The sequence below is a fragment of the Clavelina lepadiformis genome, chromosome 5, assembly GCF_947623445.1.
Source record: "Clavelina lepadiformis chromosome 5, kaClaLepa1.1, whole genome shotgun sequence".
Taxonomy (NCBI): Eukaryota; Metazoa; Chordata; class Ascidiacea; order Aplousobranchia; family Clavelinidae; genus Clavelina; species Clavelina lepadiformis.
In genome coordinates, this window is record NC_135244.1 from 17265874 (window position 1) to 17291993 (window position 26120).

General features: G+C 36.1%; 2 protein-coding genes across 4 annotated transcripts; one reads left to right on the plus strand and one right to left on the minus strand.

Annotated features, from left to right (window-relative positions):
- Positions 1–960: 960 nt before the first annotated feature.
- Positions 961–25056, minus strand: LOC143461196 (ELKS/Rab6-interacting/CAST family member 1-like). Of its 3 annotated transcripts, XM_076959024.1 has the most exons (24): positions 23382–25056; positions 17418–17539; positions 17146–17327; positions 16789–16880; positions 15306–15449; positions 13826–13971; positions 13290–13444; positions 12990–13135; positions 11116–11184; positions 10690–10845; positions 10287–10454; positions 9852–10019; positions 8135–8272; positions 7893–8033; positions 7599–7739; positions 7373–7399; positions 6761–6853; positions 6551–6651; positions 6267–6372; positions 5740–5871; positions 5349–5509; positions 4750–4897; positions 2547–2651; positions 961–1999 (listed from the first exon to the last, which is right to left on the minus strand). In XM_076959024.1, the coding sequence occupies exons 1-24, from the start codon at positions 23469–23471 to the stop codon at positions 1973–1975; spliced, it is 2958 nt and encodes a 985-aa protein (XP_076815139.1). In that variant the 5' UTR covers positions 23472–25056; the 3' UTR covers positions 961–1972. The 3 variants fall into 3 exon arrangements, with proteins under 3 accessions (XP_076815139.1, XP_076815140.1, XP_076815141.1); XM_076959025.1 differs by lacking the exon at positions 7373–7399; XM_076959026.1 differs by lacking the exon at positions 2547–2651.
- On the plus strand, positions 17517–23093 carry LOC143461198 (uncharacterized). The gene is made up of 10 exons (XM_076959027.1): positions 17517–18538; positions 18740–18942; positions 19786–19913; positions 20099–20190; positions 20362–20437; positions 20558–20721; positions 20967–21086; positions 21172–22009; positions 22247–22367; positions 22520–23093. Exons 1-10 carry the CDS (start codon positions 18436–18438, stop codon positions 22730–22732), a joined length of 2058 nt encoding a protein of 685 aa, XP_076815142.1. The 5' UTR covers positions 17517–18435; the 3' UTR covers positions 22733–23093.
- Positions 25057–26120: the final 1064 nt, after the last annotated feature.

A 26120-nucleotide genomic window follows, 5' to 3' on the forward strand; every position in this document is an offset into this window, starting at 1 on the left:
TTGTTTATAGACTTTATGCATGATAAAACAGACCGAAAACTGTTACGTTAAATTTGAGTAGAAGACTGCTGCGAAGTTTCGAAATTTTCTCACGGCACGGAAATCGAATTTGACATCGTGAGAAGCGCTGGTGATGATAATTTAAATTTAGATAGCTATAAGCATAGCTAAATAAAATGTCATTATCCAATTCACTGAAAATATGTAGATAGTTAAGACGAACTTTATCAAAAACTCAAAAGGCTTCGTAAACCGTCCAAGCGACCACTTTCTCAAAGTGATAGAATAGTTGCGCAACTGCTGTTGAAATTGTCAAAATTTCTTACATACTTGAGCTTGGGATGAGAGAGCGTATGATATTTACCGCACGACCTTAAAATTACATAAATCGCTACAAGGGTCAAGGGCGTGGTTTCGTTGACCAAATTATATTAGGTATCGCCTTTCATACTAGAAACATGTTTCTCTATGCTACGATAATAATAATACTGCCCTTAGTAAGTTGATGAAATTGTACTCGTTTGATGTCATTGGTCTTGCCTTATATACCAGGTGAAATGTTGATCTAAATCAAATTCATTTGTCTGCCGGCTAACCGAATTAACCCACCCTGTATTCTTGTATCAAGCCAGTTGATATCATTGCGCGTTTATGCTTTCGTTAAATGTAGGGAGCGTTCTTACCTTGTAGTCGTACAAAATGTCATCATTTTTCTATTGGTTGCAATCACGTTCTAACTACGCTCACCTATCAGGCTTTACCTATTGCTAGCTGGAGCCCAAAAAATTATGTCGATTTTGGCTTTTGAATGAGCAAATAATGGCGCAAAATAGATAACGCTTGCAGTGTGGTGGGCGTTGTACCCAAGGTTACCTAATTTTGTCCACAGGACGCCGCAGTGAAATCTTCTGGTTCTTGAATATCCAGTTGCTTTTAGCGCCAAAATTTTCAGATTGTAACTTCAGTGCAAGCATTTATTACGTTAGATGAATAATTTCTGACGTGATAAATGGCGGGAAATTGAAATTGGCCACATTAAAAAGAGCAAAAAGAGTAAAAAATGCATAAGCGGAAGAAGTAACCACATGAGAGCCGACGTTCTAGAATCGTAACGAAAACACAAGCGACAACTGAACAGACAAAAGCAAAATTGAGGTCAAGCGCGATCTCTTATGGACTACATATAGTTTTGTAGAATCCCGCATGCGCTGACACGACAAAGAAGCTTTTAATATTGCGAATTATTCATAACCGCAACGGGTAGAGCAAGCAGTTAATATAAGAGGTTATTAGACCCCGAGTTAGGAAAAAGAACACACATCTATTCAACACTGATGAAGTTTCGCTGCACGTCTGAACTATCCATATCTTTATAAAAAAATATACACTAATGTACGTATCGCAACCTTGAGTTCAAATTTACGCAGTTTATGCAACGCCACCAAATGCAACATCGTTTAGTAAAATAATCAATGTATAAGAAATCGCAACAAAGGTAGGTAAGCAGGCCAAAGGCAATCTTTTACAGAAACGCGGATCGACCCAAATTGCACCAGTTGATGGGAAGCATTTCATAGCTATAACTCAAAACCGCATCATTGTCTAAACAAAAAAAACGTCACGACTATGTGACGTCATTATGACATCAGATACTATCCCCAAAGGTTAAGTGCAAAAAAATGACCGACGCAAGCTGGACAAACCACAACAGAGCGTTACAAGTTGAAAAGTTCAGACAACAGGTGAGTACTGTTTGAATAGTTCGTGAGTTGTGTTCACGATTTAGACACTGTATTTCGAAGTTCTAACTAAAACGGCAGTTGGAAACGCCCAGACGCTTTTTCAGCCGTAATTCTTCAATATTCAAGGACCAGATTCCACAGCCGCAAAAGCCTATTGATAACCAGTTCGTACGATTCCATTCATCAATCAAACTTGGACGTGGAGAAAGGTATCACCGCTGTTGGTGGTTTTAAGCCCAGATTCCTTCTCCGTCATCCTGAAGAATTAAACGATTAATCATGACCGGTAATAGACAGTGCTTCATGTTAAACCATGCATTGGACATTAATCTGTTAATAAATAGTCTTTGAATTTTCCGACGTTTAAAAGAAAAAGCAAATCGCTTCTTTGTATCAATCAACTTGTTAAGCTATCCAAGGTCACCAGCGCGTCCCGGTAAGAAGAGGCGTGGACCGCTTTAGAGACTATTCCTCTAAACAAGATTTTTGTAACTCGAGACGTGAATAAAACGTAAGATCAGCTAATCACCTTGAGATATCAATGAAACGTCCATTACAAAGCGTATTTGTTCGGCTTTTGGCATCTTTTTTTGAAAATTACAAATTAAGATGACTCTTTAAAAGTTTTGATATTAACGACGCTCTTTAACAAATGGACAGTGACAGCAAGGTACCACAATCGCTAATTACAACCGTTACAACAGTTTATACTGGTAGTCGCCAACACGGATTGTCTGCATGCCGAAAAGCATAGAACTGCAAACAAAATTTAAAATGGATCTGTACAATATTACATCAATTTACTTCATCATTTTCCGTCCGATGTCTTAACTTTCCATTGCCACGTGTCTTGTTACTTGACTGTGATTGCTCCTCGCTATCTTGCAGTAATTTAAGGCGATTTTGTGTCTGAAGACATAAAGATGTTAGTTTTTACAAACAAGACGCTGTACAGTATTCGGTCCACAAACTTCAGTCATTACCAGTTAGAAAAATAGCGGGAAATCATTTGCTTTTCTTGAAATGACTCGCCTCAGTACATAAAAACATGATAGGTTGAAAGATGAAAAGTTTATGCTGGAATACACCAACTTCAAGTACAATAAAAAATATCTTCGGCAAAACCACAAAGTCTTGCAACTGGACAGGTGGTGAACAATTGAAAGATTAAATCCGATAACTTAAAAGCTGAATATTTAAATCGAAAGAGCGAAAAATTCCACAGATACCAACAGCTTGTCTTCCAAGCCACCTTGAATTCTCATTGTCACACAGCCTGTCGCCGACGATGTATATTTAGCATAACGCGCCACGTTAAAATTACAAAGCAGGATACATGTTCTTATCAAACGGTACATTTATAGAAATAGTTTCTGATCGCACAATGAGATACCGGAAAAGTCTGCGAAACTCTATAGTCTATACTCTATACATTGCGCGCTACGTTGGCGGCGAAATTCGAAAATTGCTATCACTGACACCTCACTGGCAATTAATAAAAAATACCACGCAAAGCAAATAACGTCTGTTTGCCGGTTCGACCGGTCGTATGTGATCTGACCAAACGTGGGAGTTTCACTCGGGTCTGCTCTGTACGTGAAAGCTTGATGGTAATTACACGCTGACATATGCGTACTCAAGACCGGTAACTGGCCAAGTTGAAATCATTGTTAACGTGACAATTACAAAGTGGTCATTAAAAGCCACAAAATGAAGTTTACTAAGTTTAGCAGGCATGAACCTCTGCCGCTGATGTGCTGTTCTCAAGATATTGTCCGCGTCAAGGCGTGATTTAGAAATGTATCGGCTGACCAAATACAGCATTTGGTGAAGTATTTCATGTCAACCACAAAAATTACAATGAATAATTTGAGGAAATATGAAAAACGTACAGACAGATACATGTCAAAATGTTGCCTGATTAAAAATACCATTAACCATTTTTAATTATCTTAAGTAAAGGTAGTAATTTGAACACGGCCGGAATGCAGGAATGAATGTATTAACTCATCATTAGTAACTAAGTATTTACCACATTAGTAACACGACATGCCAAAAATGTCATTAACGGATATCACGTCCTGTGCTGGCATTGGTGATATATGCGCAGACGTGACAATGGCATACATGGACTAATTTGGGAAAAACAACTTTCGTGTTGGGTCAATGTAAATGACCTACGGTATGGTTTCCACCGCGGTCGTCTTTTTTAACACATTTTACGCCGATGTAATGTATTATTTGAGCGGTTTCAAATACATTGTTAGTTTTAGGCTTTCAAAGATTATATTTTTGAAAACCTAGTTAATGACAATAATTAAATAGGCACCAAATGTTCTAGAAAAACAGCGTGACGCATTTTTTGATAAATAAATATTAGTGTTTTGTTTCTAAAGTAACAAGTAAGGAAAGAATATCATCTATCAATCGTAGATGTAGAATAAATCATAATCTCATTATTAATTTGTTTTTCAGACGCACATGACGAAAATAAGCGCGTGTATAGATTGGCCAGCGATCACGTTTAATCGCATTACATTGTTACGTCACACATAGTATTATGAGGAAGTCAGAGAGACGGAAAACTCACAATTATTGGATGGAAAAATATTTACGAAAATATTCTCACGTTCGAAGAGAAAGATTGAATAATTATGAAACAAATTATATGTGATTGTAGATGACGGATTGATGTACAGACAACTCACTGTAACAAATTGTAGCATTTCTCACAAATGCGTAATTTGTGCCAAACAATCGTTAATAAATATCCAAGCCGTGACCATTACGGGCTAACAATGACTTAGCAATACCAAAGTCCACCTGACCTAAACCTAAGCGAGTAACGGGAATGTATATTTGACGTGATATGTCGCAATATTGGTATCGAACAAAGAAAGCGTTTTACAATAAGTATCGTTCTAAGACCATATAATGGACAGTACACCATCAAATAACATATATAAATCGATTATTATCGAGAAACAAGTTCCGATAACTTGTTTACCTGTTGTTTCAGTTGTTGGACTAAACTGTCTTTTTCCCGACGCAGTAAGCAGACTTCGCTGGCGTTAGTTTTCTTTCGCGACTGGGATAATTCCAAAAGGGCTATGTTGGCATCTTTCTCGCTTATGGCCGCTAATAGCGCTTCTTGCCTGTGATAAAATAACCAAATTAAACACGAATAAAAAGAAATTTTAAGATTGCATTGTTGCAATTTATTTCATTCGTTTAAATGTCCATAGTCGCCGACCTTACTGCTGATGACTCGATATGTAGAACAGGAAGAAATAGTGGAAGAAATTCACAGATCTGCCAGGTAGATCACGCCAGAACTTCAGTGCATAATTATAATTTTAAAAAATATGTGTACTGCATCTAATATATAACAACTCAAATATACATGTCTAAGATTATAGTTAATAAATCAGTTGGCAGATCCGTAAATTTCTTCTGTTGCCATACAACATTGTTGGAATAACAAAACACTTTTCAGTAAAGGAGAATTTAAACCTTTGGGCAATTTACGCCGTACTGGCACCACCTTACGATAATACAATTTTTTTAAATGTTGACACAAGAGGATGCCAGTAGGTAGTTACTAACTTCATCTCTAAGACTTCTTCCAACTGTTTTCTCCTCTCAAACCTCATCTGTTGGACGCATCGCTCTTTCTCATGCAGGGAAGCTTCTGTGGCTGCCAACTTGCCTCCGGTTTGCCCCAAAATATTTTTAATCTGCTCGAATTCCTGGACCAACTCCTCCATCTGTGATGCAAGAGAAAATAAAGATCACTGAAAAACTCATGGGATTTCATATCAAACAAACTCAATAATTCTTAATATGTACCACTAAAATTTGCGATGAAAAATTAGAAACTTCTGCATTAAACAAGCAATTTTAGCTACGAGGCCGAATAATAAATAAATAATTGCCGAAAGGTTTTAGAGAGCAAATAATTAATTACACTGCCAGAAACAAGGAATTTTATAACCACCTGTTTTTCCAACTTGTGTCTTGTCTCTTCTTCTCTTGCAAGCACCATCTCCCTCTCAGCCGTGATCTTGACGCTCTCGCGGAGAGCTTCCTCGAGCTCTTCTATCCTGGTATCTTTGTTCTTTATTTGAAGCTGAGGAGAAAAAAATGAATGTTCAAAACTGGATGCATTTCTTAATATAGACTGTTTGATTTTGGGTCTTCTACCTAAAATGTTCATTTTAAATTTTGTTTGAGTCCAATATGTACACTTCATTTGATCGTTCATTTATCTGCTTTAAAAAATTATATTGATAAACTAGGTTGGAATTACATCCATGACAAATCGACGTAGAGGAACTGATAACATTAAATAAACCACCATTAATATTAAACTACCTGCGTCCCCTGGTACTGCTTATATGCTACGAAAAATGTAAATTGATTTTTTTTGCTTTTAAGATAATGATTTTTGTTTTAGTCATATTTGAAGAGCTATTTCTTTGAAATGAAAACATGAAGAGTTGAGATATAGTTTGAAATACTCACCAGCAGTTGAGCCATGTCTTTGTTCAAAGCTGCTCCCTTCTTTTTGATTTCTTCAACCATTTGTGTGCTGACCGACTTTATCTTGTCGTTCAAATCACGTACTTGCCTGAAACACATTTGCCATACAACGAGCTTTGATCACAACAAATATCAATAATTAATGACTAGGCAACATATAAAGCAAAAAGCATGTTCAATTGCACGGTACTTGTGAGGCTGAAATATGAATAACTGTATGCTGTGCAGATACAATCTGTGCAATGTAACACATCACAATAAAATACTTTTCAAGGGCAGTGATCTTGTCATCTTTTTTATGTTTCTCATTTTCTGTTTCCTTCAGTATCTCCAGAAGCCTGTCCAAGTCACCTTGACATTTCTTTGCCTATTACAATGACCAGGAATGATACGGTTGTTCTTACAAATACCGCCACTTAAAAAACATCTCATACACCAGATGTGAATTGATTTTTTAATTTAAACCGATCTCTTACTTCTTGAGTCTTTTCTTTTGTAACTTTTTCAAGGGCTTCAAGCTTTTCCTTGTGTTCCACATTGGTCTTTGATGAGACAATAGCTTGTTGTGCCTTAAAATTTAATACTCTATATTACAAGAATTTTATGGAAACTCAAATGACAAATATTACTCTTCTCTCAAGTTGTTAAGATCTGTTAACAGTAGGTTTTGGTCAGCTTTAAAACAATGCAAAAAAATCTATAATTTCTTTTAGCATATTTTGGTAAGTAGCAATTAAATCATGCATTTGCAAATTTCAGTTAGTAGTCAGTGGTTAAATACTTTCTTCAAGTAATTTAAGCTGGCTGGAAAAATAAAAGAACTACTGTTTTAAACTAAGATTTTAGCAGCATTACTACAAGTAAAGACTAGATAAGCAAGGCAGTAAAACGCAGTTACACGCAAAACGCTATTTGTAAATCGGTCATGATATGGTTATAAGCAAAGAAAATGTTATGTAGCAAAAGAAATCTTATGTAGGTTTGCGAAGAGCTCTGTATTAAATCTAAAAAGAATTCTACCATGCAGGCAAGCATTAATTGGCAGCAAAATGGATTAAAATGTTTTTTTTGCATCTTTGTTCACTTACATTTGAAACTTCTACTTCCTCTAAAGTCTAAATACCAGTGTTGAAAAATATTAACCTTATTAATAGTGAATAGAAACTGCTTGAACTGTAACTTATATTTCTTATGCTCAACAAATATGAACAAACATTTTAGTAGTGGCTAGTTCCCACACTTCTATACTAACCCAAATATGCTGGTAAGATGTAAAAGAATCATCTAAATTAAATTTCAGATTCAAAGCGATACCTTTTTAAGTTGACTCTCAAGCCTCCATACTTCTTCCGTCTTCTGCTCGACGTTGATCTCAAGCTGCTTTATCTTAGAGTCTTTCTTTAGAGCAGCAGAAGCAAGAGAGGACGCGTGCTCTTTGACCTCACTTAGGCTCGTCTAGTTTAAATGGAAAACGACTCAAAGTTAGTCCATACCATGAAATTTTGAAGCAATATTATAAATTTTACAACTTTGAGAAAAACATCGCCTTTCTACTGATTGCTTAAGGAAATTGGAGCAGAAAAGGTTGTCATGACAAAACACGAATACCTCCTTTTCACCAAGTTCATGCTTCATAACGTCCAATTTTTTCTCTACTGACACCTTTGCTTCTTGCATATCATCAACTCTTTCGAGCAACTTTTCTTCAACATTTTCAATTTCGGAATGTAAATGTTCAATTATTCTCTCCTAAAATTATCATTAAGAACAATATAAAAAACTTTTGATGTAAAACATACAGCCCCATTGAAAAATGCAACAAAGCAATGCAAGAATGAAAGCAATTTAACCTTTTCGGTCAACGCTTCTTCCATCGTAGACAAAGCAGAATCATTTGTTGAGGAATCTTGCTGCAATGACGCCATCTTTTTTTTGGTTGCTTCAATCCAATGATCTTTTTCTCTCACTGCCTCAGCTAGGTTTTCAATCTATTGCAAACACAGAAATGTTTTCAAATGAAATTTGTTACGACTTGCTTACATTTACAATATTTCATTATTTAGTTGTTTGACTGATGACAGGCAACAAAAGACCTGTCAACCAACCGATGCTAACCTATAAAACTTCTCTCCAAAAAAACAACTAACATGCCAACTAAATAACTCTGCTGGGTCTGCCGTAAGTTAATTTAATACATAGCATGATGCACAACTTTAGTGCATTTCATAGATACACAAGCTGCATAACCTCATAATTTCCGAGTAAGCAAAGTCTATTGTTTTACAACTGCAACATTACCTCTGTACTTTGATACATTTCAAAGAGTTATTTATCGTTTACAAGCAGTATAATCAACGGTTGATAAGTACATAATCAGCAGTAGTCTTAAGAATTTTGGAAGACAAATACGCCCATATCGTGGTTTGATTACTTCAAGCACATGTGACTGTTTTGGCTTTTTGCATAAGACAGGAGCATGTGAGCAAATTTGTTTTGGCAGTCACCCCACAAAATATTACAAAATTAGTAGGGACACAAGCTAGATTTCAACAAAAGCTAACGTAGTGACAGAGTGTACAGATGCCTATGTACGTTGCGCTGATCTGATAGTGCATTAATAATACATTTATTAATTGATTCACTGACCTATTAATGATTTCAACAACATGTAAGTAATTGCCAAAACAACTTGCCAACAACAGGCTCTGTCAATGTGAAGTAAATTATAGTTTGGGTCAAAGCTGAATGTACTGATGCATAAGATATTCCTGAAGCCACCAGCATATATGTAACAGACATCTATTCCAGGAAAAAATGCTGCCCCCACTACAGATTAGGTTACACAATGGCTAACTATAAACGAGATAAAACTTTTCCAAGAACTATTGCCCACCATATGTCACGACTGTGAAAACGAGATACTGCACTGTATTCCTTCCATATTTGGAAGTTTCATTTTAAGTTTCATAGCTGTAGTACCATATTACTACAAAATGGTGTATTAGCGTTGAGGTCATTTCGTGTTAATGGCCAGCATAATTAATCAGATTGCAAGTACTGCTTGTATATTACTTAATAGGCTAATACCATTGGCCACGTACTGTGCAACAATTTGGCTAAGTTTGTTGTCCTGGAAGATCATATAGATTATGCTTATTAAATTTATATTAAAGTTTACAATAATGAGATTATTCATAATGATGCTAATTGCCAATAATATGGAACTGAAACATTTCTAAAAAACTTATATAGATTTACGCACATAAAAATACATAAGAAAAACAAGTTCAGACAAACTTTTGCATCAGTCATACAAGGTAATACCGCTTGTATCATAAAGCAGTTTTACAAATATGTAATACCAAAAGAAACACATTCCAATAGATCATCTTAACAGTTGTTTATATAATTCCGTACACAGTTTTTACAAGACCTTAAGAACTGGCCTGAATTCATATTTTCACCATGTTTTTAACTAAATAAACTGCATAATTTACATTATTTTAAGCACATACTACTGTATTTTATTATACAGTACATATTTATGGCTGGGTGTAAATAACCGACCTTTTTGTGAAGAACGGCAATCTTTCTGTCCTTCACTTCAAGAGTGTCCTGAAGATGAACAAGTTCGGATCTATCTGTGCTCTTCTCTTCCTGCATTTGAATAAATTGCTCCTGCTTCTGATCCAGGATCTGCTGCTTCTCGTCCAATCTCCCGCGCAATGAGTCCACCTGATGAGGAGGCATCCCCAAAAAATCACCAATTTAAAGAAAATTTTGTATAACTCAGTAGTTGTGTTGATCACTATTAACTTGATTAAGGTCAGCAAAGATGGCTGTAAAATGGAACTAAATTTAATAAGACTTAATATTGTTCAGTATGCGAATAAAAAATATTACACAACTGTTTATTGCTGCGGCTGGGAAAATGTGAAATGTAGCATAAGTTTTCAGCCAACTGCATAAAGTTGTAAATACAAAGATAAGTTTCAGAGTAACCTCTGACTGTAGTATGGCTGCACGCTGTTCCTTAGCATTTAGTGATTCCTTGAGAACATCAATATGCTGCCGGCTGTCTGACTGCTGGTGATTTAATGTGTCCAGTTTGGTCCGCAATGTCACCATCTCACTGTCTTTCTTTTGCAAATCAGATTTCAGAAGTTCAATCTGGATGAAGTAACATGAATTTATTTCTTTTTAAACAAATTTGTTGAGTATCTTCTTATTTCATTACTGATTTTATTTGATTTTAAAAAGCATGAGTTATCATCAATCCCTGCTGCCAACGCAAGCCAAGTGCATGGCTGTAGTGTTTGAACATTGATAAATGCTATAAAGTGCTTCAAACCTTAAATATACGTCAAAGAAAAATCGCAAACTTTTAGTGAAAATAAAAAAAAACCTTTGATTTCATGAAGGTGGTGTGACTTTTGTAGATATCAAGTTGCTTCACGTTCTCATCTTGTTCAGCGCTAGATATAGTCCTTTCATGCTGGATTAGCCTCAAGCGATCTTCCAAGTCGTGAATGATGCCTTCTAATGAAGCAATTTTCCTTTCCTGTGCAAAAGTTTACAGCAAAAAAAATCTAAATAAATATAGCAAACTTCAAATAACGTTTATATGAACTAGTAAATAAAATTGTGTTGTTTCCAAATCTCACTTTCGACAAAAGTACTTGCTAAATGGGATTTGCGGTAACGTAAGAAAAGTGTGAATTTTATGAGCTTAAACATTTAACAGAAAACATGATAAAAATACGTAGAGTAGATCCACATTGAAGTCACAAGCATCAGCAAGAGGCATTTCCCTCATTAAATATTCATGCACCTTCATATTGATCAACGCCTGCATTGTGTCCGACTTCGACGTATCTTCAAATACTTCCGAATTTTGCTCCTAAACGGAAGTATTTAAAACAAAAAAAGTAAAATCTGCAAGATAAGTTGATTTTTAGGTTTTATCACATTAGAACTGTGCAACACTGTCATGAAACGATCCGCGAAAACGCGTTGAGATATTTAAAACGAGGTCGCCAATGAACTTAGTAATACATATGAATGCACATTTGCTGCAAAGAAACTTGCATATCGAAACGTGGCCTCTCTGTACGGGATTGTGGCTGTTATAAAAGTAACCCAGGGCGTGTTCTTCTGGCGGACACGGGGTAAAATCAATCATCAATCAATCATTTTATTTTTCGTCAAAAGTGCGGTGGGGACGAAAAATCAAGCCAGTTGTTACTAACACGCGCCAATGAACAGCAAAAAGTGACAAAGCCGAAAAGGCTTAAAACGTGCTCAAGAGAAATAACGTTGATATTTGCTGGTAACAACTAGCACGGCCACTAAACCTATAATTAGTTAAATCCATAAAACATAAGTTAAAAAATCGAAAATTAAGCAGATGAGCAGGTGGTGTGTTCAAGCAACTGATGAATGAAAATTGCTTCAGTCCTGTACATCAGTGGAAGGGAAAAGAAACCCCATCCCGGGCAAGAGCTCGGTTTCTGGTGGCGATAGCAATAAGGACAAGAATGCACACCAGTTACCAATGATAATCTTTTGGAAGATTTGATGACAATACTGCTCGTTGCAAGATGGAAACTTCTCTGTTACATCGACAATGATGTACGGAAAAAGATGCCAATACTGTCCAATAGATGGTAGTACTGAACGGTAGCCCCTGTTGGTCCAAAGCTGAAAACTTGAGTGGCGCTGGTGGTGACGTTTCAATCCAGTAACTGGTTCCCAACACAAGTTTTAAGACTAGACAATACGGAGGTGTCAACTCCCATGAACTCACTAGAAACTCCCATGCATGCGTCACAGGATCATAAAAGCATGGACACATTCGGTTTGCAGGGCTATAAATGTCTCAACTGTAAGGTCTGTACGGGTAGTTATTCTTCGCCGATTAACCTCACGTTTTCTTGGTCCAGTCAGCAACACCCGGTTCGTGCAATCAACCCGGGGGTGAGAAGCGTGCGAGCATCTATTATGACGTTATAATTGTCGCGCCATTACGTTGTTGACAAGAAATCTTTGCGTTTGTGACATCGTTAACAATTTATTGTGAGTCAAGCGATACTCGTATTATCCACCTTAGCCTGATACTTCGCACATGTATGCGTGCAAATGTTGCTTAGTTTTCTGTTTTTATCCATGGCGGAAATAGTGGGTCGAATATAAAAAGGGTGAAACCGCTTCCAATCATTAAAAATCTCGGCGCTTCTGCAGAAGCGTTAAGTCAGTGTTCAAAACATTTGCTCTCATTTTAATAAGAAGCTTTTAAATTGAGTTGGAGTGTCCTCTAGCTTGGCTTTTAGTTTCATAAGTTCAGGCGCAAATTTTAATTGGAATTTACTGCAAAGTTTTTATCATAGTCATAGAATTTTATACATGTCCAATTTCAAACCAGTAGCACACATGCAACCGCTCATGCACGAAGTTGCTTAACTTTTAATTGGCCACTTAAATTAACATTTCCGAAAGAAACCTGTACAGTACAGATTATTGTAAAAAACAAGCCTATGCCTTTCGCTTGAAGCAAGCAAAATATTTGGAAGTTGATGTGCGCGGTAAGTTGACATCGGAATCGGGATCGTTCAACGCATTCACATTTGCCAACCGTAGTTACGACTTAACAGTAACGTTCAGCATTACAAAGAAAATAATATGACTTACAACTAATACACGGCATACCTCTTTATATTTTTGTATTTCTTTGTTCTTTTCGTGTAGAACCATGTCCATGTCCATCAGACGGCTCTCGTAATCTGACATCTGTACTCGGAGCGCGTCTATCTCAACGCTCGCATCGACATCACTTTCATCTGAGTTGGATACACCTTAAATAATATACAAAGTCCTCATCAGTCTGGATCACGTATAGCTTCTAATGAGAACAAGGAGCAATTACTTTCATGTGATTCTGTTTAAAGCGGCGTAAGTCCAAACGGCAACCTTCAAATTCTGCCTTATCTTATGATACACAGCAGTTACCTCTGCTTTGTACCATCTCTAGTAGTTTACGAACAGATTCGTCTCGTGTGTCGAGTGTCTGGCGCTGCGCCTCGATTCTCGTTTCCATTTCTTCCATCGTCCGTTGAAGAAGTTCGTTTTCCCGCGTTAGGCGATCGTTGTCCTCCTGAAGTAATCTATAGAAACGGTAAGTTGAGACGAAACGTATCATGAAAGCTTCACGTAAGCATAAGGGATTACTTTGAAATTTTTTAAATTCTGCATTAAATGTTTAACTACGATTAATCTTCATTGCACCATAAGATGATTTATAAATTTATGGAAACGTATGAACAAGTTTGCATAGGTGGATTTACATAAAACATGAAAGTGATTCAACAGTTTAGACGCTACTTAAGCAAAAAAGGGTTGTGTAAAATTAGTTTAGAGCTCTAATGAGTAAACAAACGATATCTGAAACATGACCAATAAACATGTACTGTTAGAGAGCAAAAAAATGCCAAAATATTTTACAAAAAACATCACATGAAATGACAATGCACTTTGACGTATTGTACCTTGCGTCGCTAGTGAGAGATGAAAGACCAGCAAACGAACTGTCATGTCTGTGAGACGATGACGTGAAGTCATCTTGAAGAAGCTGATTCAAGTCACGTTGTGCTCTTAATTCGTCTTGCAGAGCTTGCATCGTCAACTGGGAATGCTGTTCAAATACGCGGTAGGCGTGATTGCCATGGTTTGTGCTAACACCAATTCCTCGACTATTAATACACTAATAATCATGCTTTCCTATACTTATATTTGACACATATATATATATTACAGTTTTTAAGTGACCCGTGTAAAACTATACGTAAATAATGCATCGGCAAAAGAGGGCTGAAATAATTAGCAAAAAATAAGTAGTGAATTGCCACATGACAATTTACTCAGCGATTACACAAACATGTTTTAAACAGATGAAATAAGCAGTAACAACAGCAACCATCGGGCGCTCACGTGATAATCAAGATTTCTGTACTACGCGTTTCTGGAAAGCGAAATGCATTTGTCATTCCACAAATAACATCACATAATACGCATGTTGAGGAAAAGATTGTATCTGTCATGCAATTGGGTTCACGCAGTTTATCATTATCACGCTGTACTAAAGCATGGAATAAGCTTTCAAACGTTCGCAACAACTGCTTTATTTTGGTCTGAAAGTTAGCTGAAAAAAGGGGTGTAACAAAACATTTCAGTATATTACGCAATAGAAATGCAATTAAATGTTACTAATACTGCTGTACAATAGTAACGATAACATTATCTCACATTTTAGCTTCCTGTGGTAGCAAAGTGACAAAAGCATTTAACGCTGTCTACTAAACATAGCAGCAACAAAAAATATATATGTAGATTTTGAAAAGGCGTCAATTTAAATACGTTAATAAACGGGACAACGTATTGGTATCATTAAACTCTTATACTCAGTAATCACCAGTTCCAATAAACAGAACAGGCACGTTCGGTGAAAATCGTGCCGAAAGAAAACGTTGTGAAAACAAGGCTTCACCAGCACGGTACTATGGGTAAATCCTAATCAGGTGATAAAAATTTCCCAGAAAAACGCAGGATCGAGCACGCTGTGAAAACAGACCGCGGATGACGACAATGATGCGTACCGATGACATAACCCCGCAATGATTCATGTCACAGCCTGGCTCGCCTTGCTACAAATGGTCTTGCTTTTGATTTCGAGTATCACCCGCCTCTTTCACCTTATTTGCAGCATATTGTCTGGCTGCCAATTTGGGAAAAACGCATTGTTCGTTAAACCCGAAAGCATTGCTTTCTACACCCTAAGTGTCACGTTCTATAGTTACTTAACCGTAATAAATACAGATAATGTTCCAACGTTCCTATATTTCAAAGTTGATAAAAGTCTTTTAAGATTCTTTCCTGTATAATACTCTGCATAAGTCATTTGACTGATCACAAGTATGAAAGTTTTTTTTCAAAAGTAACCGAGAAACTTTACAATAACGTATCATCTACCTGGTTCTCCTCTTGTGCAACTCTCAATTGCTCTCTGAGCGTGATGATTCGATTTGTTTCCTCCTTTCTTAGAGATCGTTCTCTTTTCAGTTCAGGGCTCCAAAACGTCTTAATGGTATGCATATTCGCTTGCAATTTGTTTTCCTGATAAAAGCAAATTATAAAGTTGTCCTGTCATGTACAAACATTGATCTGAGAAGTGTTTGTGCAATTGAAAAAACGAAGTAAATATTGGCAAATAGCAATGTATTGCAAAATTACAACGGGCTATCTTGAGCGCCCCTTTTAATTTGATCAAAACGAATTACAAGATCAGGAAGATTGGAACAAGACCACCACCGGATTTACAGTAGGTATTATAAATATGGAAGAAAAACAAGACCTTATTGCCTTGATGGAATTATTCAGGCAATTTGAGTCTTATTTAGGTTCATGATACTTTGTTCATGATTCATGACGCGTTGAATACGAAGCATTAGCGTTCAGCAAGTTGTGACGCAAGTAGACTTAACAAAAAATAGATTATTCATATCAGTATTACTTATTTGAGTTATGGTATTTAAATGACTTTTCGTCCGAATAAAGGTCAATCGAGAAATAAAGGCCAATGAAGAAATGAAGGTCAATTGAAACTTTTAAGTAATTGGTAACCCAACTGAGATGAGCAAACCCGCTCAGAAAAGAAAGAAACGCGTTTATACACCAATAGCGAAATAATATCATCAATCAAGAAAATTCAAAGGAAACACACCAACTCCATCACAATTATAACTTTACCAATCTTTTCCACAACATATTTATAGTGAACTGAATACTGAGTAGGTCTTATTCCAACCAATCATGGTATTATTCCAATGTTTATGATTCCCGTTCCCTTACGATCTTATTCCTTCAAAGGAATTAATGCTTTGAGGTTGTACTGATGATCGTACAGCCACTATTTGACTTTGTAAACAACATTCTCCTAAATGCGTTTCTCCATACTGCCTAACCTACAGTACTGTACAATGTACATGTCAGATGGTAAGATGGAATAACATGCATACGATGGTTTGAAAATTAAAAGAGTAGGTGGTTGACATACCTGTGGTCTCAACACAGACGGCCACTACATTTATTACCCTAAGATCTACTTTATCAGAAGACTTAGGACTGAAAGTTTGTCGATGTTTAAAATACAAAAAAAATAATTACATTTTACCACATCATGGGGTGAGTAAAAATGGAATTGAAATGACATCAAAACATTTAAATTTCATATTTGATAAAATTAAAATCTTTTAAACTGAACAAGTAGATGTAACCAAAAAATCTTTCTGATCAGTTGTGTGTGCAGTACTGCAATATGCATCAACTAATAGGGCAATGAAGAGTTTGCGTTTATAATTATCAGATGTAGCATTATGTTTATAATGGATGATATTTCATGATGGTAATTTCATAATTTCATACAAAGGATGATATTTCATAAAAGATGACATACTTTGAAGTCAATCTCTCTCCGAAGGGCCTTCTTTTCCTGCTGCAATTGCAAAATGAGATCATCATTGCTAATTCTGTTTGGTGACCTTTGCTCTGTGAAAAAATAAATATGAACAGTGGTGATTTCGGTAAATAACTGACAGATTGAAAACAAAACATCCTTTAGTTAGGTTTCCAATATGTAAGTGAAAGCAGGTCAAAGAATAGACCAAACTACATGTCGAAACAAAACTTGCATATTTAGTTTAAAATTTTTTGCACAAGAACACAGGTTAATTTAGTAGACAAAGTAGTAAAAGAAAGCAAGTAAAAATTATTACATTATGAAAAAGCTTAGAGGTTAAAAAGTTCCACGGACCTTCTCCATTAACTTTTAACGAGCCACTTCCACGCGCAGGACTGTCTTGACTTGCTTCCGAGTTGGACCGATTTGAACCCAATGCAGACATGTTCGCTATGTCAGACAGAGTGAGACTTTCAGTGTGAGTTGATGACAACAGAGACAAATTTGGGGATGATGACATAACACCGGTCTCCTTCCTGTAATGTGCAAAAAGGAAAAAAACTACAGGGCATTTACATGATGCTTACTGATTATGTGAAGGTCTATGATAAACAACGACAACGTACCTGTTACGGTGTGGACTTGTACCTCGTGCCAAAGACTTCAATCTACCCAAAGTCTTTGACCGGCCTGTACTTTCAAATGTATTCGAGTAGGATGGTGCAATTGCGTAGGCAGCATTTATGGACTGAACAGGAAGAAATTGAGGTTGAGAAATAAACTTACATCTAAATTGTATCGAGGGCAATGTCCACTTTTATTTACAAACTTTACTGAATGAAAATTTATTTTTTTGAATTCTATATCATGATTAAATTCAGTAAGTCTGTAAGTAAAGTTTAGAATTTGAAAAATTGAAAACACTTGACTTGATAAGAGGTATATTATGTCAACTGTGCAGAGATAATCATGTACACAATTGCCAATGAGATGATACATAGCTGAGACACCAAACACCGCAATCAAAAACAGTAAAGCACAAACAGGAAACACTTATTTTGTTGTCATGCTGTCACGAAACCAGCTGCACGAATGTTTATCCGGCTCACATGCGTCACCGGCCAGGATAGATGAAAGCACCCATCGTGACACAGATATATTCCAATTTGCTTTATTTCGACACATTGATATACAGTGGGAAGAGTAAGCGTCAAAGAAAAAACCCTATTTCGTAACATCAAAAAGTTCATTGACGCCATTAACAGATCGGAATTATTGCAGACACGATGCTGTAATTCAATTATACCAGGTCATGTGATCATGATAAGCACAATGAGATGGTATTTAACGTCAATCGAGCAATGACGTGTGATATTTAGAAGGAAAAAAGAAAGTATATGCATGGACAAATGAGCAAGCGCCGATGTTACAATTAAAGTAAGGAAGCATAGGCAAATACAATGCAGAAACTAGGAATCCTTCATAAAACAGCAGATTAAGATTTTGAACAGTGGCAGATGTATATTGTATACTTTTGTTTTGTTTGGGTTGTGTGATTTCAAAACATTTACCCAATTTACAGTGTGAAAAAGCAAGAGCAAATGAGAAATTTTAAGAAAACTAAACAGTACAATACTATAAAAAATGGATAATAATATGACATTAAATTTATCCACACAAGTACCAAGAGGATTTATACCTGGTAGGGTGACAACAATGTCAAATGAAACTGTGATAAATTTACCAGGTAAAATTATTACATTTTTACTAGAAGTATGTATTAAAAAATTGTCAAGATAGCCATTTACCAAAATATTTTGTCTGTACACAACAAACTAGTTGAATATGGGCTTATGATAGCTTGAAGATATTTTAAATGTAGTTTCTTAAATTTACTTTTCACTTGGCAGATGTTCAAAGAACAACTTTCAACTGTTACATTTTGCAGGGGACTCGAGGTACTTTGGTATTATTGTCGGATTGTTGGTATTCATTTTTGGCACAGCTGGGAATGGCATAACGGTATGGGCTTACATCCGCAACAAGAACCTGCAAACATCTTTTAACGTTCTCATAGCTAACCTTTGCCTTATTGACCTGCTCTTCTCCTGCATTATAATACCATTCACAGTCGTCACCTATTTTACAGGGGTGAGTGAACTTTGACTGAGTAAAACAACAAAAATACAGGTAGTATATTTCTGTAAATCACTGATGCAGTGTGGGCATATCTTCTGCATCATCCCCCACACTCTCAATTTTATAAAGAAGGCAATAAACTTCTGCAGCCGAAGTAGAAGCGAAACAAAACTTGACCAAAATTACTTCACATCAAATACTAATTAAATGAAATGATTCCCTCAAAGTGTAAATAATGAATGAAGGTACCAGGCTTTTATGTGAGTTATTCTTCACATTGGAAAACCTTAAAATCAATAATTTTTATCTCTGCATGAAAGGATAAATCAATTGATCGATATCACTTTTAACAAGAATATTAAAACTCACTACTTTACAAATTTTGTTTATGAGCTTCTGACAAGGTAAACATAATATTTCACGACAATATAGCCTGCTCACAAAGTTAAAACCAAGAAAAATAATGGAGTACAATTAGAAAAACGTAGCATGAAAAATGGATAGAATCGAGGCGAAGTTATTAGTCATCAGCTACAGCCAGGAAATGATGGCGACATGCGTTTCATGCTTGTACAGTATGTACACCTTCCTGGTTGTTAAACGAGCTGCAGTACACTGAGCAAAATGACAAGAGTTAAAGGTTAAAGATTAAATGTCTGTATGACATTGTCACTGCTTTGGTTTTTATTTCTGCAATAAAAACAGTTGCATATATGCATTGAAGACCTACTTATATTAACTACAAGCTATCTTTCCATAAACAGTAAAACAAACATGATCTTGATAAATTTAGATTAGACTTATACAGTTGTTTCTGCTTCTAGAATATTCTAACATGAAAAAATATATTTTTAGTACAATGTTTATGGAAATGCATTTTGTTCGGTGGTTGGATATTTCTACTATGCCTCTTTGGCTTCTTCTCTCTACAACTTGACCGCAATCGCTGTAAACAGATATTCTGGGATAGTTAAACCTAATGAGTAAGTTACTTGATGTCAACTAACTGTCAACACCTAAATTTTTGTAAGGTATTTTTAGTCAGGATTGTTAATTACTGAAAGCGGCAAAAATATTTTGTCGAAACAGAAGCCTAATTTTAACACGCTTGTGGTAAGGTGTCATTTATTTGAAGTAATACATTGTACAACGATCTCATTTTCTAAAGGTACCAAAGGCTTTTCACAGGAAAACGACTGGCAATCTGCATAGCAACCATCTGGCTGATACCACCAATTTTGTACATACCTATCGTAGCAGGTAAGAAAAAATATTGATGTTGATACAGTGATAATCAATTCTCGTTAACACACAATTTCAACTCAAAGTAACTTAATCAGTGTAGTGCTATCGGTACAAGCAAAATCCGTATGCATGCATCTAAATCTACAACAACAAAATTCCTTACATTTTTCAAAATTTAATTTCCAGGTAGATCGATAAAGTTTAGAGAAGATACCTTGCGTTGTGCAGTTGGAAGTGACAATGACGTGTCACCAGCAATAGCGTAAGTCTGTTTCTGTTAAATAGTTTACAACAACAAACTATAACGTGCAGGTAAAGCATGCAGCAACTTCCAAACTGAAGATAATGTTCAGCTGAACAACAACATCTTTTCAACTTTCAGATGGTACAATATGGTTTTAAACATCACCTTCCAAGCAGTTCCACTAATTATACTCATAGCACTGTATTCTGCAATTTTTGCCAAAGTCAAACAAGTTCAGAAAAAGATGAAAGAACACCAGTCTTCATTTCGAAAATCACATAAAAAGCTTGAGAAACAAGGCTGTAAGTGTTACTAGCGTATAAAATTGAAATATAATTTGTATCATAACACGACAAATCCAATGAATTAGGCATTTAGATGATGGTAGAGCCGTGCTAATCTTAGAGCATTCAAAAGCAAAAAACAAATGACACCTTTAATACTAACTTCGATTTCTTTGTTAACACACTACTGTAATGAAAGATACCACACAAGTTATTAATGTGCTAAAAAATATTCAATATATCTATATCTACGTTATTTCCAGCGAATATTAGTAACGCCTCTTCAATCAAGAATCGCTCTGGCAATACAAGTGATGACACAGGAGATGAATTTAGACCATCAAGTCTAATTGAGGGTGTGACATTTCGACCAGTTCAAACCGGTACACAAATTAAAAATTATCATTGCTTGGCACAAATAAATTTCTTGCTTATAAATAAACAATTGGTTTTCATCTATTTTCACAGAGCATAAGAAAGATGTTAGCAGTGAAATTCCGTCTCCAGCACCCACACCTACGCCAGCTGAAGACACACGCCCAACAGGCGATGCAGTATTTATGAACCACGATGACAGTGCATCTGAGCAAAGTGAATCCGCACCGCCATCACCTGACATAGCAAAGGCATCAGTAAAAACCCGAAAAAGAAACAGCATTTGGCAACTCCTAATCAGAAATAGTCAGAAGCTTCACTCACAAAACTTGGAAATGGAAAATTTAAGTCCCCGGAGCCCAAGTTTAAGCGTTAGCACAGACCAGCAATGGTCGGAAGATGAAACACCCAGTACACCAGCTACCCCAGTAATGTCTCCGGAACCAATTGACGAAGTAAAACGAAGAGTAAATAGTCTGGAAATCAAGGAAACACGTCGAAAGAAATCTCTTAGTGCTCCAACGCTACCCATTTTTGATTTTTCTAATTCTGTCCTGATCAAAGAGGCAACCGAGGCAGCCAAGACACACAACCATCATCTTCAAGTTCCAGGGCTTGACACAACTGACAGCAGGACATCAGATGACAGTTTACAAAAATCACCCAATCAAACAAAGACATCATACACGAAAAGGAAGACAGAAACAAGGGCAAGAGCACTGTCTCATGAAAACAGTCTATTCAAAGACAAAGTATCTCTATCTATCCGAATCAAACGTCAAACCAAAGAATGGGCAAGTAACTTATCTATGCACGGGGACAGCGAGGATGATGGTCAACATCCAAAGCGAAAAAGACTGGGTACTATCGCAAGGAAAGTGCAAGAACGCAATCAACGAAGAGAAGACCGAGAAAGAAGAAAAAGAAAAAGGTTGAACTTAGATCAACTTCTGTTAGGTTATAAATAACTATGTATACGTACAATAAATACACCAATCAACCCTTTCTATAAACAAGAAATCTATAAAAGTCATGTCGCAATTAAATATGGGCATTTGGAATTGGTAATAGGGTCAAAAAGAACTTATATGAAATCTTCAAAGATGAAAGCATTAATTTTCAGCATAATTGAGGCTTTTTAACTGGAAATGGTATGCAAATTTTTTAGGCATGAAAGAATGCTGAGAAAAAAACACGCAAGAGAGAGACAACTTGCTTACAGTAGTTTTGTGATATGTGTCGCCTTTGCTGTTTGTATACTTCCAACATCAATTCTCTACCTTGTTCAGGTACAAGCCTAAATAGATATGTGTATTACAGTAGATCAATAGTGATACTTTTATTCAACCCACAAACTGTAATCTTAGAACTGTATAAATAAACAAATTTGTCATTGCTGGAAAGCAGGTACCTACATAATTACAATGAAATGTCGTTGCAGATTACAACTGGCATTACAATAGCAGCAAATGTTGTTCTGATTGTTGGATGCATTGCCTGGTTGCATGCTATTCTCAATCCGCTTATTTATGGATACCTCAACTCACAGTATCGTCGTGAATACAGTCGTATTTTCAAATGTATGAAGAACAAAATCACCAGGTCATCCAAAGCAGGCAGCAATATTGACTGCAAGCCAAACAATGTAAAATGAAGAAAATATTTGAAGTGTGAAGCTTCACAAATACCAAAGCTATATGAAGCATAAAAAAAGTAAACAGATCTGGAAAGCGTTTGCACCAGACGCAACTGTCGCGAAGATACTTCAGTATGCAAAGAATTGGAATTTTTGTGTGGACCTACTGATCTAACTTATAAACTTGAAAACGTACAAAACAATTTTAGCTACTTCAGCACTTCTAACACCTTTTATTAATTTCCTATATATACCATGCACGAACTCTTAAACCAGTGTTATTAATACGTAGAAAATGTAAATTTTAACAATGTGCACTTTTTTAACGGGCTTGTATGATGTTTTAGTTTTCTAATAAAAACAGATAAGCTTCCTTGAATGCTTGTTGCTAAAATGCTTAAAACCTTTACTAGATTCCGGTAACAAAAATACACAAGTTCAGCAGACGACAAAAACATATATATGCAGATAATCATATTACATATTACAACGTTCATTTTACGATTTGAAATTAAAAACAATTACGCAAATATAATAATGGACATGCTACTGATGACTGTACAAGCTGACTTTTGGAACATGGCAAGTAACAATTTAACAAAAAATACCTAAACTGCATGCATGGAAGACTGCAACGAACACCACCAAAAACATGATGTTATAGTACCTGCATGTTTTCAACTGAAAGCGTTCTGCTTTTTTTGTGCTGTCGTGGACATGTCGCGAAAATGCTATGATCTGGACTATTTTCATCCATTAAGGCAAAAATTACAGGGTAATCTGAGACTCATAAAATTTGCAGTTAGTGCAACTAACTATCGTATCTATAATATATACATGAAACAAAAGGTTAAACGAATAAACTCCAAAACACACACAATACCTTAATGACTAGAAACTTTGATCAAAGGAAAACAGTTTAAACCTAAAAAATGCATTAAAAACAACACAACATAAAAGCATAATTACGCATATAAATAATCGCAAAGCTCAACATGCAGGTAAGACAGCAGGTGGATCGTGGCCCTGTATGAAAAGCGTTGTGCACCGGTTATGTCCTGGCAGCTATCTGGTGCGCACATCATCTTTGACAGGTTATCAAAAAATACAATTTTGCAATATTGCCTAATAATTTTTATTGGAAGCATTTCTTATTATTGCAAGTAATTTCCAAACAGTGACATTCTGGTGCACACTCGCACATACCGGTGCACATTTTTGCTGCCTACTGGTTCACAACAGTCTTTGAAAATTACACTGTCAAGTGAACAAAAAAATTAAAGTTCGTAATGAATCGTGGCATCTTAATTAGACTTTTGCAAAACAGAAAGCACTAATTTTGACAGTTAACAGTTTCTAAACGAATAACCTATAAAGCTGTTTATAATTCAGGGAACAGTTTTTAGCTTTTTCATTTTGTTTGCAGTGAGTAAGAAAAGTCTGCAAAATTAGTGGAACATACGGTAATTGAAATGTTTGTTGCCAAAAATTAAACTTATCTACGGCGTCTTAGCGTTTTGTTCTTATATTGTTAATGTCATATATATCGTTTATTTTTCGTCATTGTCTGTGAAAAGAAAAGAAAGAAAAACGAAACGCTAACCATTATGGAGCAATAAACGCTTTTGTTACATTTAATTGTAACTGTTAAGTGCTAATTACTGTCCCATAACAAGATGTTTAATATGCCCCATGGCTTATGTTCCTTTACAATAAAGTTAGGACACCATACTATTTATTGCAATTTGCACCTCTGTTTCGAAGTAGGCTATAACTGGCTGTAAAGCCTTTGTCACAAAATGCTTGGGTCTAGACCTTGTGCAGAAGTACACAACCACAGGATGCATTTGTATAGGCCTATGCTTTTGCAGGAAGGTGGAAACAAGAAGCAAAACTGACTGGCTAAGCTTTGCACTCTCATGAAAAGTGCATCCCGCGCATGATTTTCACCAACTTGCATACTTTGAATTTTTTTATGTTGACACTGATCAAATAATAAACAAGGCAAAGTTAACAGTAGTTATACCTAGTTGCTAAAGCAGAATATCGTAAAAAGCTAAATAAACGGGGTTTCAGTGTTTACAGTCACACCAAATTTTTTTGCTTTGCACACACAATTTGTCAACAAAAAACAGCCACCATACCTTCCCGTCTGGAGCACACACTTGAAAATTAACAATAGATGAATGCTCCCGTTTTAATTTTACATCTACAAATTTTGGAAAACATTCGCTAAACCTCATCCAAATGATAATAGCCTAAATTACATAGTAATTTGAAAAATTGAGAAGTAGTGGCACAGTTTATACCTGTAGTCGGTTTATTATATAGAAAACGTTTCGATTTGCAAAACTTTCCAGTCTGGTTTTAGGCTGGGAGTGAGACTATAGGGACGAGGGACCTAGCTGCACGCCTACTCGCCAAACCTAGTGTACGTTATGACTACTGGGCTATAGCCTAGTATAATGTACGTACAGAGGGTTATAGACCGCAGGTTAGAATATTTGATCAAAACAAACTTTAAACCACCATACTGAAGTTTTAGGCCTACCTAAATTCATCATGTCTGCGACACTGCCTTTCGATCCTGGCTCACTGGTGCAGTGGTGCTTGAATCGTTCAAATCTAATATAATTTACAAAAATAAGAAGAGCGGACGAACAACACTAATCTGAGCTAGTCTCTGGTACAAAAGTGCATAACCACCTAAATAATACCAAGTTATTACGTCATCATGGCGTCATCATGTTCTAAAGTCAAAAATAAGTGACTTAGCTAAAATATATTCAAAAAACTTGCCCTTTGCTCTAGGTATCAGCTTCCGGGAACCACCTACAAAAGTGAAAGCTGCGGTGGGTAATTCTTTGACCTGTAACGGCCATTAACATATAATCAGTTTGGCGCTAGTTGACGCTCTAAAATTAGCTCGCGTTTTGTGCAAAAAATTTGTGCTTTAATTGTTGCATGCATGTTTGTCATTCATTCTACCATCTTAAGATTTTAGTCTTCTTCTATAAAATGTCACATGTTTTAGAGACATCAGCCTTCAACAAAGAACAGATGACCTTATCTATTATTTAATATAACAGCGAGGATATTAACAGCAACCTTCGGAGCCAGAAGTCAGATTTCTTGAAGATATACCTCTCGGATTATAACCACTGATAAACCTAACACAGAGATGGGAAGACTTAATGAATGGACTTTGTTTGTGAACGCATTCTGCGTTTGATGACCGTGATAACCTTCCATCGTTGTAGCGCCACTGTAATTTACACTTTGCACGTTTTAAGGTTAGTAGCATACTTTTTGCTCCCCACAGTCAATGGCAAAAAAAACAATAAATGCAATCTGTTTACATTATTTTCCCGCTAATAAAGTCGAATTTTGGTCGTGGAAATGACGT

Bases quoted from the DNA above. Each gene is read 5' to 3' on its own strand.
- LOC143461198 (XM_076959027.1), top strand. From the start codon at position 18,436: ATGGATAATAATATGACATTAAATTTATCCACACAAGTACCAAGAGGA. The intron at 20,722-20,966 runs GTAAGTGTTACT...CGTTATTTCCAG, and splicing joins AAAGCTTGAGAAACAAGGCT to CGAATATTAGTAACGCCTCT. The intron at 22,010-22,246 runs GTTGAACTTAGA...CAAATTTTTTAG, and splicing joins GAAAGAAGAAAAAGAAAAAG to GCATGAAAGAATGCTGAGAA.
- LOC143461196 (XM_076959024.1), bottom strand. From the start codon at position 23,471: ATGGATGAAAATAGTCCAGATCATAGCATTTTCGCGACATGTCCACGA. The intron at 13,445-13,825 runs GTACAATACGTC...CCGTTTCTATAG, and splicing joins TCTCTCACTAGCGACGCAAG to ATTACTTCAGGAGGACAACG. The intron at 8,034-8,134 runs GTTAAATTGCTT...TGATAATTTTAG, and splicing joins AAGAAGCGTTGACCGAAAAG to GAGAGAATAATTGAACATTT.